The 12,940-nt window shown below is 39.6% G+C and overlaps 2 protein-coding genes across 3 annotated transcripts; one reads left to right on the plus strand and one right to left on the minus strand.

Annotated features, from left to right (window-relative positions):
- The first annotated feature begins 487 nt into the window (after positions 1–487).
- Positions 488–7,518, plus strand: c14h17orf75 (chromosome 14 C17orf75 homolog). 2 transcript variants are annotated; one of them, XM_037792827.1, is made up of 10 exons: positions 496–957; positions 2,736–2,810; positions 3,228–3,353; positions 3,484–3,612; positions 4,087–4,147; positions 4,230–4,349; positions 4,691–4,755; positions 4,847–4,986; positions 5,100–5,203; positions 6,066–7,518. In XM_037792827.1, the coding sequence occupies exons 1-10, from the start codon at positions 809–811 to the stop codon at positions 6,279–6,281; spliced, it is 1,185 nt and encodes a 394-aa protein (XP_037648755.1). In that variant the 5' UTR covers positions 496–808; the 3' UTR covers positions 6,282–7,518. The 2 variants fall into 2 exon arrangements, with proteins under 2 accessions (XP_037648756.1, XP_037648755.1); XM_037792828.1 differs by lacking the exon at positions 2,736–2,810 and having other exon boundaries at positions 488–957.
- LOC119502010 lies at positions 7,280–12,004 on the minus strand. The gene is made up of 10 exons (XM_037792829.1): positions 11,806–12,004; positions 11,651–11,728; positions 11,491–11,523; positions 10,958–11,044; positions 10,631–10,725; positions 9,617–9,852; positions 8,672–8,758; positions 8,493–8,579; positions 7,899–7,964; positions 7,280–7,740 (listed from the first exon to the last, which is right to left on the minus strand). Exons 1-10 carry the CDS (start codon positions 11,866–11,868, stop codon positions 7,703–7,705), a joined length of 870 nt encoding a protein of 289 aa, XP_037648757.1. The 5' UTR covers positions 11,869–12,004; the 3' UTR covers positions 7,280–7,702.
- Between the last annotated feature and the right edge of the window lie 936 nt (positions 12,005–12,940).

Consider the following 12,940-nt stretch of genomic DNA (forward strand, 5'->3'; position numbering starts at 1 on the left):
ATATACGTGCACACATACTAATCATAGGTCAAAACTGTGCTAAATTTGGCTGAATTATAAAAGGCAGAAGTGGTAAAATGAAGAACCGTTTGGGAGCCGAAAGAGCCGGCTTTTCTTGGTGAGCTGAGCCAAATGATCTGGATCACTAAAAAGAGCCGGAACTCCCATCACTAGTCTCCAGATCCCCCACAATACACCGCGGCCTCAAGGCGCCCCCTGGTGGTCCATAGCTATTGTTTATTTGTTTATTTAATAAAAAAACAAACATTATATTTAACAATTAATTTGTACTAGAATATTAAAACGTTAAAAAGACTAACGTTACTTTTACGGTACCATATGTTGTCAGCGATCCAGTGCTAATGGTACAGCATTTCTAACGTTACTAGCATACAAACAATTAACAAGTCATACAATTGTAAGCTAAAACACTTTAATTAACAGACTAAACTAATAACTAATATTTACACGGCGATTTTTAAAGACAAAAATATCGTAACAACACTTAACGCTAAATGTTTAGCTTCAGTGGCGGAACGTTTGTTCTCAGGAACAGATAAAGAAATGACAGTCGGACATTATTGAGACGCACACACAGATGACGCATGCGCAGAAGGCACATCAACGGTCTGACGAGGAGACCTTTAACTCTGCTGCAGCTGCTGAAGATTACAGTTTTATTATCATCCAGAGATCCCAGCGTTAATGATACCTGTCTACTAACACAGCACAGTTAAATAACATTAATACCAGCTTGTCTTCTATCTGTATCAGCTGTCTGTAGCTCTCTCCCTGCAGCAGCAGGATCATGTTTACCTCCCAGACCTCGTCCTCGTCCTTCCAGGACTCCATCGACGTGGAGGAGAGAGATGACTTTGACAGCGAGGAGATCTCTGGATACAGCCAGAAGACACAGCTCAACTGCTACTACACCATCTATCTGTATCAGGGCACCAGGTAATGATGTTTTGGACACTTGGTGTTGCCTGTAAGAGATGATATCTCTGCTACAACTTGGTCTCTTATAGAACTAATAATGGACATCTGCAGGGAGTTTTACATGTTAAACACATGTTAGGAATATTTATATCATTTTTCTAATTATTAATTGTATTATTATATTATTTATTATTGTTCACAGTCAGGGAATGAAATTAGCAAAAAAATTAATTAATTAATTAATTACTAAAAACATATTATTATTATTATTTTTGTATTATATTATTATTCTCAGGGATTAACTAATGGGCATCTGCAGGGAGTGTTACATGTTAAAAACACTTGTTAGGAATATTTATAATATTTTTCTAATTATTAATTGTATTATTATATTATTTATTATTGTTCACAGTCAGGGAATTAAATTAGCAAAAAAATTAATTAATTAATTACTAAAAACATATTATTATTATTATTTTTGTATTATATTATTATTCTCAGGGAATAACTAATGGGCATCTGCAGGGAGTGTTACATGTTAAAAACACTTGTTAGGAATATTTATAATATTTTTCTAATTATTAATTGTATTATTATATTATTTATTATTGTTCACAGTCAGGGAGTTAAATTAGCAAAAAAATTAATTAATTAATTACTAAAAACATATTATTATTATTATTTTTGTATTATATTATTATTCTCAGGGATTAACTAATGGGCATCTGCAGGGAGTGTTACATGTTAAAAACACTTGTTAGGAATATTTATAATATTTTTCTAATTATTCAAATTTTCAAATACAGGGTAAATGTGGCAAAAAAAATATTTAAATGAAATACTAAAAATATATCATTTTCATGTATACTATATTATAAAGCAGGTTTTAAGTGCTATACAAATACTGTTAAACTATCAAAATGCTCAATATACGGAGAAATACACACAGCCCGTACTCAGAAATTGCGCGTTTGAAACAAGCCGTTACGATTTCTGTCCATTTGTGATGTCACAAATATACAATATTTAGACCATTACACGGTTTTAAACAGAAACATTCTAAATGTGCCGCAGTTTGTTTCCTGCATCAGCTGACAGGAAGTAAACATGGACTTAAACTGTTGCCTAGCAACACAATTCCGTTGAAATGCGCTAAAACGGAGCGTTTCAGACAGGAGGGTGAATACAGGTATATTCAGGCAGACAGGATGAGTAAAATAAAGTGTTTTTTAACAGTACAGCATGTAAACATGTTCTATTAGAAACACAAAATACAAGTATGAACCTGAAAATTAGCATTATATGGGATCTTTAAAAAAAAATAAAAATGCAATATATCACCTTGTTTATATTAACGCAATATATTGAATTGTAACCCCTGTATCATGATACGTATCCTATCGCCAGATTCTTCAATACACAGCCCTACTGGAACTCTAAAGCGTTCTACATAGATTTCAGAAGTGGCAGACAAAAAAAAATTGTGTGGCTAGTAGAAATGTTCAGTGACCTGCCAGTGGCACGTGAGGAAAAACCTTAATTTTAGACCCTGTTCACAGTACTACCCTAATTCTAATCATATTCTCATCCTACAGGACACAACCAGCTCCCTGGTGTGTTTCTCTCTGTATCACTGTTTTAATAATTATACAGTCTATGATTCTTGCCTCCTCTAAAGCACTCTTTAGTTTTCGTAGTTTCTTGTTCCTGAACCTGCTGCTGACACTGATGCAGGTAAAACCAGATTGATGCATTAAACACTAACCAGGTGTTGAGTGAACTGTCGATTGTCTTAGATCTGAGGCTTCTGGGGATAATGTGACATGGAACCAGAGACGAGCAGACTCCACAACCAGTCAGGAAGACTTTAGGTAACAAACCAAGGAGACATCCGCCTACCTTCTCTCGTTGCTTTTCACTGGTCGTTTCCTCTTTGGCTTTTCACTGTTGTGCATTGGTGTATCCACGGGCTGCCACGGAGACATCCAATCAACATGGAATCAATGCTGTTTTTCATTCGTGGTTTTGCTCTTGGTTGGTCATCGCTATGATGCTGAGTTACATGGCAAGAGTTGGCAAAAGTGAATGTAATTCCTTTGAATGTGTTTTTGACACGCAAGGGTTGCAGCACAGTCCCAGCTATGTGACTCAGTTGTGTGTTGTGTGTCGGTTGTGGCTAATGCTCATCAGCTTCCTCCATCTGTTCTCCATTCACTTGAGTGGCTCGAAATTCCTCATTGCCTTTACTGGCTGCTCGTATCCATACTGATGTTCTGTACTGCCCACAGCCTGACGCTGATCGACAGCAGCCTTCCATCAGAGGCAGAACCTGAGCTGCGGACTTACATATCAAGGAGGCTGAGCAAAGGTGCCCTGCTGGGAGGCATGGGCAACATCGCCACTGTGGAGCTGAGGTAACGACTTGACATATTGCATCAGTAAATGCTATATATGAACCAAGAGGGACACACAATCAAGGCTTCAACCCAAGATCATGTTCATAAGACAAAATAAGTTGGTTAATTGATTATTTTCTCTTCCCAGTATCCCCGAGCAGGCAGTCGGATGCTACTGCTGTCTCCTGGAGCAGGAACGTTCTCCTGAACAGCCGGATGCTGATGGGAACGGACACGTCATCTGCTTTATGGGCGGCTCTGAAAAAGGACTCAACTTATATCCTTTGTGCGCAGTTGTCTATTGCATAGTGTCCTCATGAAATCAACCTTTAGTTATAAGCATCATGCAAGGTCCTCCAGCATTAATTGCATTTATTACGCAGCTTTGTTGAATACTCGATAGTGATTGGTCAATCACAGCGTTCTACGGTCTGTTATTTCTTTATAACAGACCGTTGCTATGGACGCAGTTCTGATGTCTGGAGTCTGAAGGACCATTTTTATGTCAAATTATTGATTTCTTAAGTAAGTAGCTGTGTAATAAGGGAGATAATGTAGAGCTAGCCGGTCAGTGTTGTGAAATAAACCCCTTCAGGGCGATGCAAGACCGATGCAGCGCTCTGTCGGGATTTATTTCACAACAATGACCGGCTAGCTGTACATTATCCCTTGCACGTAGTCATTGTTCTTTCCTGAGCTGTTGTTTTGCTTCCACATCGTGTAATAGTTCCAATTCCTTGACCCAATACACATTTAGATTAGAGCTCGATAAATACGTCCAAGGTCTGCACAGCAGCCTGCAAACCCCAGAGGTATGAGAATGTAATAACAGTGTAAAGAAGTCATATATTTGCCATTACATTATTAATATATTTATATATTTGTGTGTGTCAGCTGCAGAACCTTGAGACGGAGGTGCGTCCCTATCTGAGCCGGTGGTACGAGGAGTCTGTGATGCACATTTATCGAGTGGTACAGCTGGTCCAGAGAGACATCAGCTTCTTGCTGCATGCTGTGAGTCAGGTTTTTTTTTTTCACCTCTAGAGTATGTCCAGTAAAAATAGAGTGAACAGTTAGAGTTAGAGTTACAGTCTCCTGTAAGGAAGTAATAGAAAATACAGTGAGGTCTGAAGAGCATCGTCAGCAAATTGTACCGGTTTGAGGCATAGCAAAGTGTCCAGGCCTGAGTAAGTTACACAACAACTATAAGAGGGAATGAGAGGAAAGAGGAAAAGCAACTTCCTTAAAATGCTTATTCAAACTACTGCAACCCAATTGATTTATTTCATCATTCAAATACTGCTCAGATCTTCTCCAGATTGATGCATTTCAGCCATTAAATGTTTCGTCTACAGGCTCTGAGTCACACACATGTGGAGGTCAATAACTCAGATGAGAGGACGAAGGCTGATGTGTCCAGGTGAGTTAGTAACTACACCAACATATCATTAAATCCTAAGACTGTATTTCCTGTTTGTTAGCTGTTATGTGTCCGTTGTATTCTGCACCAGGTTCATCAAAGCAGCCAGTCTGCTTGGTCTGTCCCAACAAGACACCACGACAGCGTCTCTGTGTAAGGCCATCTCAGAGGACACACTCTCTGACCTGGTCATAGACTGCTCCGCCAGCCCGCCCACGCTCTCTAACACGGGTGAGTCATCAGCTCCATGACCCATATACTGTATATACATGATGAGGAAGAATAATATAGTATCTCTGTACTGTCTTAAGAGTCTGATAAAGATGTTTCCTCCCCCCCCACAGTCAGTAACCGTTTCTGTGACGACTGGATTCAGGCATTTCTCAACGCCGCAGAGCGTTGTAACCCGTTCCTGCTCCGACAGATTCTGGAGAACTTCAAACTTAAGGTGAGAAAACAAACACAAAACTTACAGTTACAGTTTTGTAATTGCCAAGTTGTCATGTGAATTTGAGCATAACATACTTTTGTATTCTGTGTATAATTTTTATAGCAATAAGTAATATACTGATGGAATAAGTTTTTGTTCATATAAAATTAAACAGTCCTGATGAAAATTGGCATAATGTAAAATGTTTGTATGCTTCAAATCTATATTAATTTGTATTATTTGTACTATTTTTAATTGCCCATGTCTGTTCTAGACATATTTTAGACGTTTTTGTAACATTATAATGACGTGGTGCTATCTTGGCCAGGTCTCCCTCGAGAAAGTGATTTTAATCTCAAGGGGATTCCTGGTTAAATAAATGTTAAATAAAATAAACAAACTTATCAAACAAGTCAAAGTGATAATGTACAGCGAGCTGGTCGTTGTTTCGCGGAGGGGTCCTGCATCGCCCTGAAGGGGTTTATTTCACAACAATGACCCGCTAGCTGTACATTATCTCCCTTATTACACAGCTACTCATTTAACAAATCAATAATTTGACACAGAAATGGTCTGACATCAGAGCTGCGCCCATAGCAACGGTCTGTTATACATAGCAACGGTCTGTTATACATAGCAACGGTCTGCTATAAAGACCATAGAACGCCATGATTGACTAATCAGAATCGAGTATTCAACACAGCCGTGTAATAAATATATATAAAATCCCACTAGCCCACAACCGTGAGACACTTTGGACAGCAGCTCTCAGTTCCTCTCGGCAGATACACAGCCCACTCTGTCTTTCATCCACATTGCTTCCCTTTTTTAAAAAACTTGTTTCCTCCTCTCTTATCAACCACCTCTCAACACTCCGCAGGCCATCCAGGACATGAACAGCCTGAAGCGTTTTGTGCGGCAGGCGGAGATGAGTCACTACGCCCTGTTTCGCTGCTGCCAGTTCCTGCAGGGCTGCGGAAACGGCGACGTGCTGCTGCAGAACGCCAAATCGGAGCACAGCGACCTGCCCGAAGCCTGCAGCATCATCTCTGTCCTGGAGGAGTTCATCAAGGAACAATCCCAGGCCCAGGCCTGATTCCTTGATAAATCTAACTCCAACCCAAGCACTACATCCCATGTTCAACATTGAAAATTTAGCTGTGGGGAAATTTAGAATCTGCCGGCTGTTGTGGCGGATTCAGAATTTAAATCTAAGTGTGCTGTGCAGCTTCTCAGCTAGAAGAGAGGCGGTCACATCTGGAATATGTACTGTAAAATACTGACAGCTTCCCTCAACAAGTGTCTTTCTTTGGGGCTTATAATAGTTTATCGACTCACCACTGCAATTATCTTAACAATTAGGGTTAGCTGCTAATTGGAGATGATAGTAAAACTGACCTCAGTGTAGATCTAGTTGTAGATCTAGTTGTAGATCTAGATGTAGAGTGGCACTTTCCCCAATCTTTTTCCTTTTGTAATTTCTGTGTTGGGTGAATGTGTATAACAGATCTTTGAACCAAATACTATTACTATTGTTTTGCTAACTGACAATGATCACAACACAGAACTGATCCAAACTAAAGCTTCTACTCACTGGAGTGGACTTATCTATTATTTGATGTCCAAATATAATTTTGTATTTTAGTTGGTTGTATTAGTTTTCTTTTGAGAATGCACAAATCACTTTTATGCATTGCTTGTTACATAGGCCTCGTTTCCCCTGCACTACAATATCATGTTTGTCTAATGAATACAGCTACTGTATGTGTGTATATATATGTATGTCTATCAAGTGATATTAGATGTAAATTGAATCCTTCTCTGTGAAGACAGTGTTGTAGATATACGGTGGAACTTTTGAATATAATTTTCTGTTTACAAAAATCTCAACAGCATTCACCAGCTACAGACCTGATGAGAACATGTGACTCACTGCATTTACTACATTTACTAAGCTTTTGTTTAGTTTACAAAGGTTCCACAATATTAATACCCACAGAAAAAAAAATGCTCTAAAGAGAAGAGGGTAGATGATTTATAAAAGTGCTCAGAGTAAATGTTGGTATGCCTAAGTTTTATTTTATTTTCATAGTGTACCTGCAGCAAGTTTTTGTACTCCATTAAGCTCAAACCATTCCCATTCAAACCAGTCCAAAGTGTGTAATACAGCAATATGGTCGGTGGTGTATACTTTTAAAACTGTGAAGCAGGTGACATGTAAGTGTGAACCATGGTGTGACTGACTCACAGTGCGTTGAAATGCGTCTGTAGTTATAAATGTTGTTCTTGGTCTTGTATAGAAGAAGCTAAAATAAACACCACAGGTGAACCTATTTGTTTTGCATTGTTTACTAGCATACGAAAGTCTCTATCTGTTGCAAAAATACAGTTTGTTTCAGAAAAAAACAGTAAAATAATTCAACACAAAGCTGTAGATTATCAGGCAGCAACAGTCTTCTGAGTCCGACGGGGTGCTGCTGCCCTCCTTTTTAATCACTGGTGTCCTCAAACCGAACCTCATATCATCCAGTAGACTCCGTCCTCCGGCTGCTCCTCTGCAACCACAAACAAACCGCTTAAAGCTTTAGATATAAAGTTTGCAGCTGTTGCACGTGTAGCTTTCTGTAAAATCATTCTGTGTAAATTTAAGCAACTGTGAGATGACAATGTTGACAAAGGTGGAAAACGACAATAACACCAAGCAGGATTTTACCTAAAGTGTGACCAGGCATCCTCCTCATAAGAGCGCTCGGCACATCATAGATGCTCTCTGTGGGTCCTGAAATAGATGGAAAAAAATAATATTTTGGTATAAGCAAGTATTTAAAAGCTAGCTGCTGGTAATAATAATAAAAACTAGAATTGCACTCGGAGAGTGCAGACCTCCACCAACATGTGACTTTAAAAACAGATCACAGCTCACAGCTGGCGGTACCGTGAGGTGGTCGGCTTGTTATGAACACGGTGTGTTTCCGTGTAACGTATCGGCAGATGCCTCTCTCATTCAGCAGCTTTGTTATGTCTGTATAACGTTACACTGCGTTGTCTCTCATCTCGTCATCTACCGCTTTGTTCTTTCTCACCGCGGACGGCCAGCAGCTCCCGCACACACAACAACTGACGTTTCATGATCCGGATCGCCACCAAAATCTAATGAATTGTTCATTGTTCCACACTCCACCCCTCCACAAAATGTAATTCAAATCCATCACTGACTTTTGGAGTAATCCTGCTAACAGACAAACCAAAAAACCAACATCGGTTCCTTTCTAGGCCTTTGGTCTTGGCGGAGGTAAAAATCACTCACTGGGATGTTCAGCAGTCCTCCTGTACGAGAGAGGAACGTCATACACGCCCTCGTCCATCTCTGGTGAAGTGTTGATCTCTCGTACCTCTAAAGAGACACACCATATCACATTTAACCATCATCATACTGTATGTTATGTTATAATAGATGGTAAATTTAAAGTATATTTAAGATCATACTGCTTCTAAGTGGTAAAATGTCATAGTCTCCTTCTTGTGTGCCCTCTGCATTGCTCGACCCGCTGGACCACGGTGGACTGCTGAGACCTGAAAACAGAGGAGTTAGTTAGAAGCTGTAGTCGGGTAGGAAGCTGAGGTTCCCGTTCACCCCATTGATGTGTATTTCTAATAATCCTCAAGGTGTCTAGTAAACTAATTCTGATGTTCCCAACTCGAAATATTGTCCTGTTTGGCGTCCACCTTGGATTTCTGACGACAATTGAAAATCAACATAACTTCTTAATTATACGTCATACAGAGACAAATGACCACATTTTTCAGTGTAATTCTGGCATGAAGAATTGATTGAGAGGGTTATTGTCATGATTTTAACAAGTTAGATACATTAAACATCACATAGCTTATAGTCTAAGTATATAGTATATATATATAGTATATACTGTAAGTTTAATGCAGTGAGGGCCAAAGTGCAAAAGTACTAAGGAGTATTAGGACCACATTGTGGGAACAAAATTGGAGATTTCCAGAATAAAGTCATAATATTACGAGAATAAAGTCATAACTTTACGAGAAAAAAAAAATAACACGTAAAATTACTAATTTATAATATTACGACTTTTTTTCTCGTAATATTAGGACTTTATTCTTGAAATCTCAGATTTATTTATTTTTTCCTCAATGTGGTCCTAATACTCCGTCGTACCGTCGGACCATAGACCTACAACAATGATAAATAAAAATGAAAATGTAAACAAAAAACAGTTATTCATTTCCATTTTTACATGAACATTTCTTTACTAGACACTTTGATGATTACAAAAAACTAAGTTAGAATAATATATCATTGGGATGCATGGGAACCGTCTAGACTACTGGAACTACAACTACAACACTTGAATTGAAAGAAATACTTGTGAAGGTGCATGTGCAGTATTTAAAGTTAACTGTTGTGATGCTGGGAGCTCCAGGCTGGAGGTGTGTTATGGTACGTGGCCTCCTCACGGTCCGGCTCCTCAGACAGGCAGCCAGGGGAGGCGATGCTCCTCATCTCATGGTGGATCATGTGGCCTGTCGGGGGGGCCGAGAGGGGCCGAGCAGGCAGCGACTCCATCACGCTGTCGGTGCGTGAGCAGGCGGGTAAGCTGCTGTTTATTCTCTCTCGCTGCTCACACACTTCATGGCTGAGGAGAAGAGAAACGGTCAGTGCCTGGAACGTGGATTATTAGGGACCGAGCGGGCAGCGAAGGCCCTATCTAAACTGAGGAATTATTATTATTCTTAAAATGAATTTCATTTTTGAGGGCCTTAAGGTGCTCAAAAAGTTGTTAAACTTATCAGACGTGGTGTAAAATGAGTTATTTTAAGGGAATCTGGTGTGGTTCGCTAGCGCCCACTACAAAGTCGGAAAAATCAAGCCCCTCGTTCCGGTTTCACCTATATGTATGAAATTTGGTAGGCATATGCAACATGTGGAGACGCACAAAAAAGCCTCTTGGAGGTATACCCAAAACTCAACAGAAAGTCAGCCATTTTGAATTGAATGCGCCATTTTCGCCCATTTTTAGCGTTTTACGGGCCGCGTACTTTAACGAACCTCTCCTACAGATGTAATCAGATCGACTTCAAATTTGGTCAGGACCATCTAAAGACCTTAACGAATTTGCAGTGGCGTGGCAGCGATTTCGCGCCATACGCCATGAAACAGGAAGTTGTTGGAACTCCAATGTACATAGTTCAATCTGCCCTCGGCATGATAATGGTCCATGAACCGTTTGTCGTAGACCCTTATAGGAGGCATCATTGCACTCAGCAGAGTTCCTGTTTTCATTGTGCCTGGCTGCGACGACCGGCGTCCCGTCAGTACCCCCCGACGTACATGAATGAGCGAGGACCCGTTCATCGCTGCCGGCAGCTTTAATTTCAGATTTGTCATGAAGGGAGAGGCCTCCCCTTACTTACTGTGTGCTTCTGCCTGAAACCACGGAGGTAGAAAGATTCATGGCTTGCCATAGACATCCTACCCACTCCTTTCTGAGAGCTTCTGTCTCTGCTGCCTAAACACACACACACACACACACACACACACACACACACACACACACACACACACACACACACACACACACACACACACACACACACACACACACACACACACACACACACACACACAGACGCACACACAGTTGACAGGACGTGGTTTAAGTTGGCAAAACTGAAAGCAGACCTGACAGACAGCTTGCACATTTATTAGCTAGCGGTCGAACCACAGAAGTGATGACTCACCAACACTTTCCTCTTTCCATTTGTCATGATGATCTCAAACATGAAGCGCTTGCTGTCGACTCTCTGGACCTCTCGCACCGACTGCACCTGGACCGAGAGGTGGACATAAAGACAGATAACTTAAGACACCAAACTAGAGACAAAGCAACAGCTGTGGACGAAGTACTCAGACCTCAGTAAAAGTAGTTATCATGGTGAGAAATACTCTGTTACAAGTACAAATGCATTCAAAATTTGGGTCAAAAGTCAAAGTACACAAGTATTAACATCACAATATACCAAAATGATTGTTATTATTGTTTGAATGCACTGTTTTATCGGTAGGTGAAAGATTAAAAACTGATAAAAACAGTGTCAAGATGTTTAAATAACGGAAAGGAAATGTATCAATATGTATTGACGATAAAGTATATATATAGTAAAAAGTACAATTACCTCAAAACTGTACTTAAGCATGGTATTTGAGTACTTAGTTTCTATGACTGTAAAGACGTTTCTCATATATCAACAGTGATGAGTGATGGAGGACTTACTGTGTAAATGTAGTAATGGCCTCGTAAGTGTGACTGTGAAGGGAGCAACATGCAACATGATCACTTTTTGAGTCATTGAGATCTTTAAAAGAAGAAAACTAACAAAGTTAAATTGTACTAGAACAGTAACCATCCTTCAGTTTTGTATATTTTGACTTACAGCGCTGCCATTCTTCCGTGTGTAGAAGAACAAGGTTGTATTTTGAAGCCTGAACCAATACGTGACCCATCTTATTTTCTAGACAAAAAAACAAAAAACATTTTTTTATATCAACATCAACTCACATTAAATAACAAAGAGAGTTTGTAACTTACCATAGTGTCTTTTCTTTTCTGCAGGAAGCCTTCAAACAGTAATTTAGTCCCATCGATAGACATGTTGGCCCTCAGTAGACAGAATAAAACAACTGATAACCACAGTGTGATATTACTATCTACCTGTGTGTGTGACTTCCTCCTCGGGTATGCTGAGAGCAGTATCGTTCACAGACTCATCACGGACTCACTTCTCTATTCTGCTTCACTAAAGTCCACAAACAACAGTTGATCTTCATTTCACACATCTGCTTTTTAAAATGACCACTACTGTGAATGTCAAGTACACAAAAACACAACATCAGCGGGTGTAAATGTCATATATAACACATATTTAAAACCATTTTATTGTCCTTGTTGCTGTTAAAGCTTCAGTAGGCAGAAATGGAGCAAATTTTATTTAAAAAACAGTCGCTATATCCTGATCCATGCATCATATTGATATGTTTTTCTAACTTTTGTAATCCTCAAGGTGTCTAGTAAACACATTTTGTTGTTATCAACTCAAAATATTGTCCTGTTGAAAAAACAATTGAAAAAAATGACCCCATTTTTCTGTGTAATTTCGGCATGAAGAATTGATTGAGAGGGTTATTGTCATGATCATAACAAGTTAGATACATTAAAACTTTAACAATATGAAAAAGTCAGCTTAATTTACACTCAAAATCTTGCCGGGTACCTCATCTTACTGTTTGACTAGACGGAACTATGACAACTTGCTTGTTTAGGCTATTGTAGGTATGTAGTTAGGGCCCGAGCACCGACAACGTCGGGCCAGCGAAGGCCCTATTGAAACTGTAAGGATTCTTATTATTATTCTGCAGATTAATCGCCTTTTTGAGGCCTTTGCCATGGTCAAAAAGTTTTCAAACTTGGCTCACTTATCGGAAGCGGTGAAAAATTTGATATTTTAAAGGTTGGGCTTGGTTGTTGTAAACTAGCGCCCCCTAGACAGTTTAACAAACTCAGCCCCTCGCTCCGGTTTCACCTACATGTATGAAATTTGGCAGAGAGATGTAACATGTGGAGACACACAAAAAAGCCTCTTGGAGGTATGCCCAAAACTCAACAGGAAGTCAGCCATCTTGAATTTAATGTGCGATTTTTGCACATTTTTAGCATTTTGTTGACC

The sequence above is a fragment of the Sebastes umbrosus genome, chromosome 14, assembly GCF_015220745.1.
Source record: "Sebastes umbrosus isolate fSebUmb1 chromosome 14, fSebUmb1.pri, whole genome shotgun sequence".
NCBI classification, from domain to species: domain Eukaryota; kingdom Metazoa; phylum Chordata; class Actinopteri; order Perciformes; family Sebastidae; genus Sebastes; species Sebastes umbrosus.

Bases quoted from the DNA above. Each gene is read 5' to 3' on its own strand.
- c14h17orf75 (XM_037792827.1), top strand. From the start codon at position 809: ATGTTTACCTCCCAGACCTCGTCCTCGTCCTTCCAGGACTCCATCGAC. The intron at 3,613-4,086 runs ATATCCTTTGTG...GACCCAATACAC, and splicing joins TCTGAAAAAGGACTCAACTT to ATTTAGATTAGAGCTCGATA. The intron at 5,204-6,065 runs GTGAGAAAACAA...AACACTCCGCAG, and splicing joins TGGAGAACTTCAAACTTAAG to GCCATCCAGGACATGAACAG.
- LOC119502010 (XM_037792829.1), bottom strand. From the start codon at position 11,868: ATGTCTATCGATGGGACTAAATTACTGTTTGAAGGCTTCCTGCAGAAA. The intron at 11,045-11,490 runs GTAAGTCCTCCA...CTCTCGGTCCAG, and splicing joins GCCATTACTACATTTACACA to GTGCAGTCGGTGCGAGAGGT. The intron at 8,759-9,616 runs GTTAACTTTAAA...CTCTGTTTTCAG, and splicing joins GAGCTCCCAGCATCACAACA to GTCTCAGCAGTCCACCGTGG.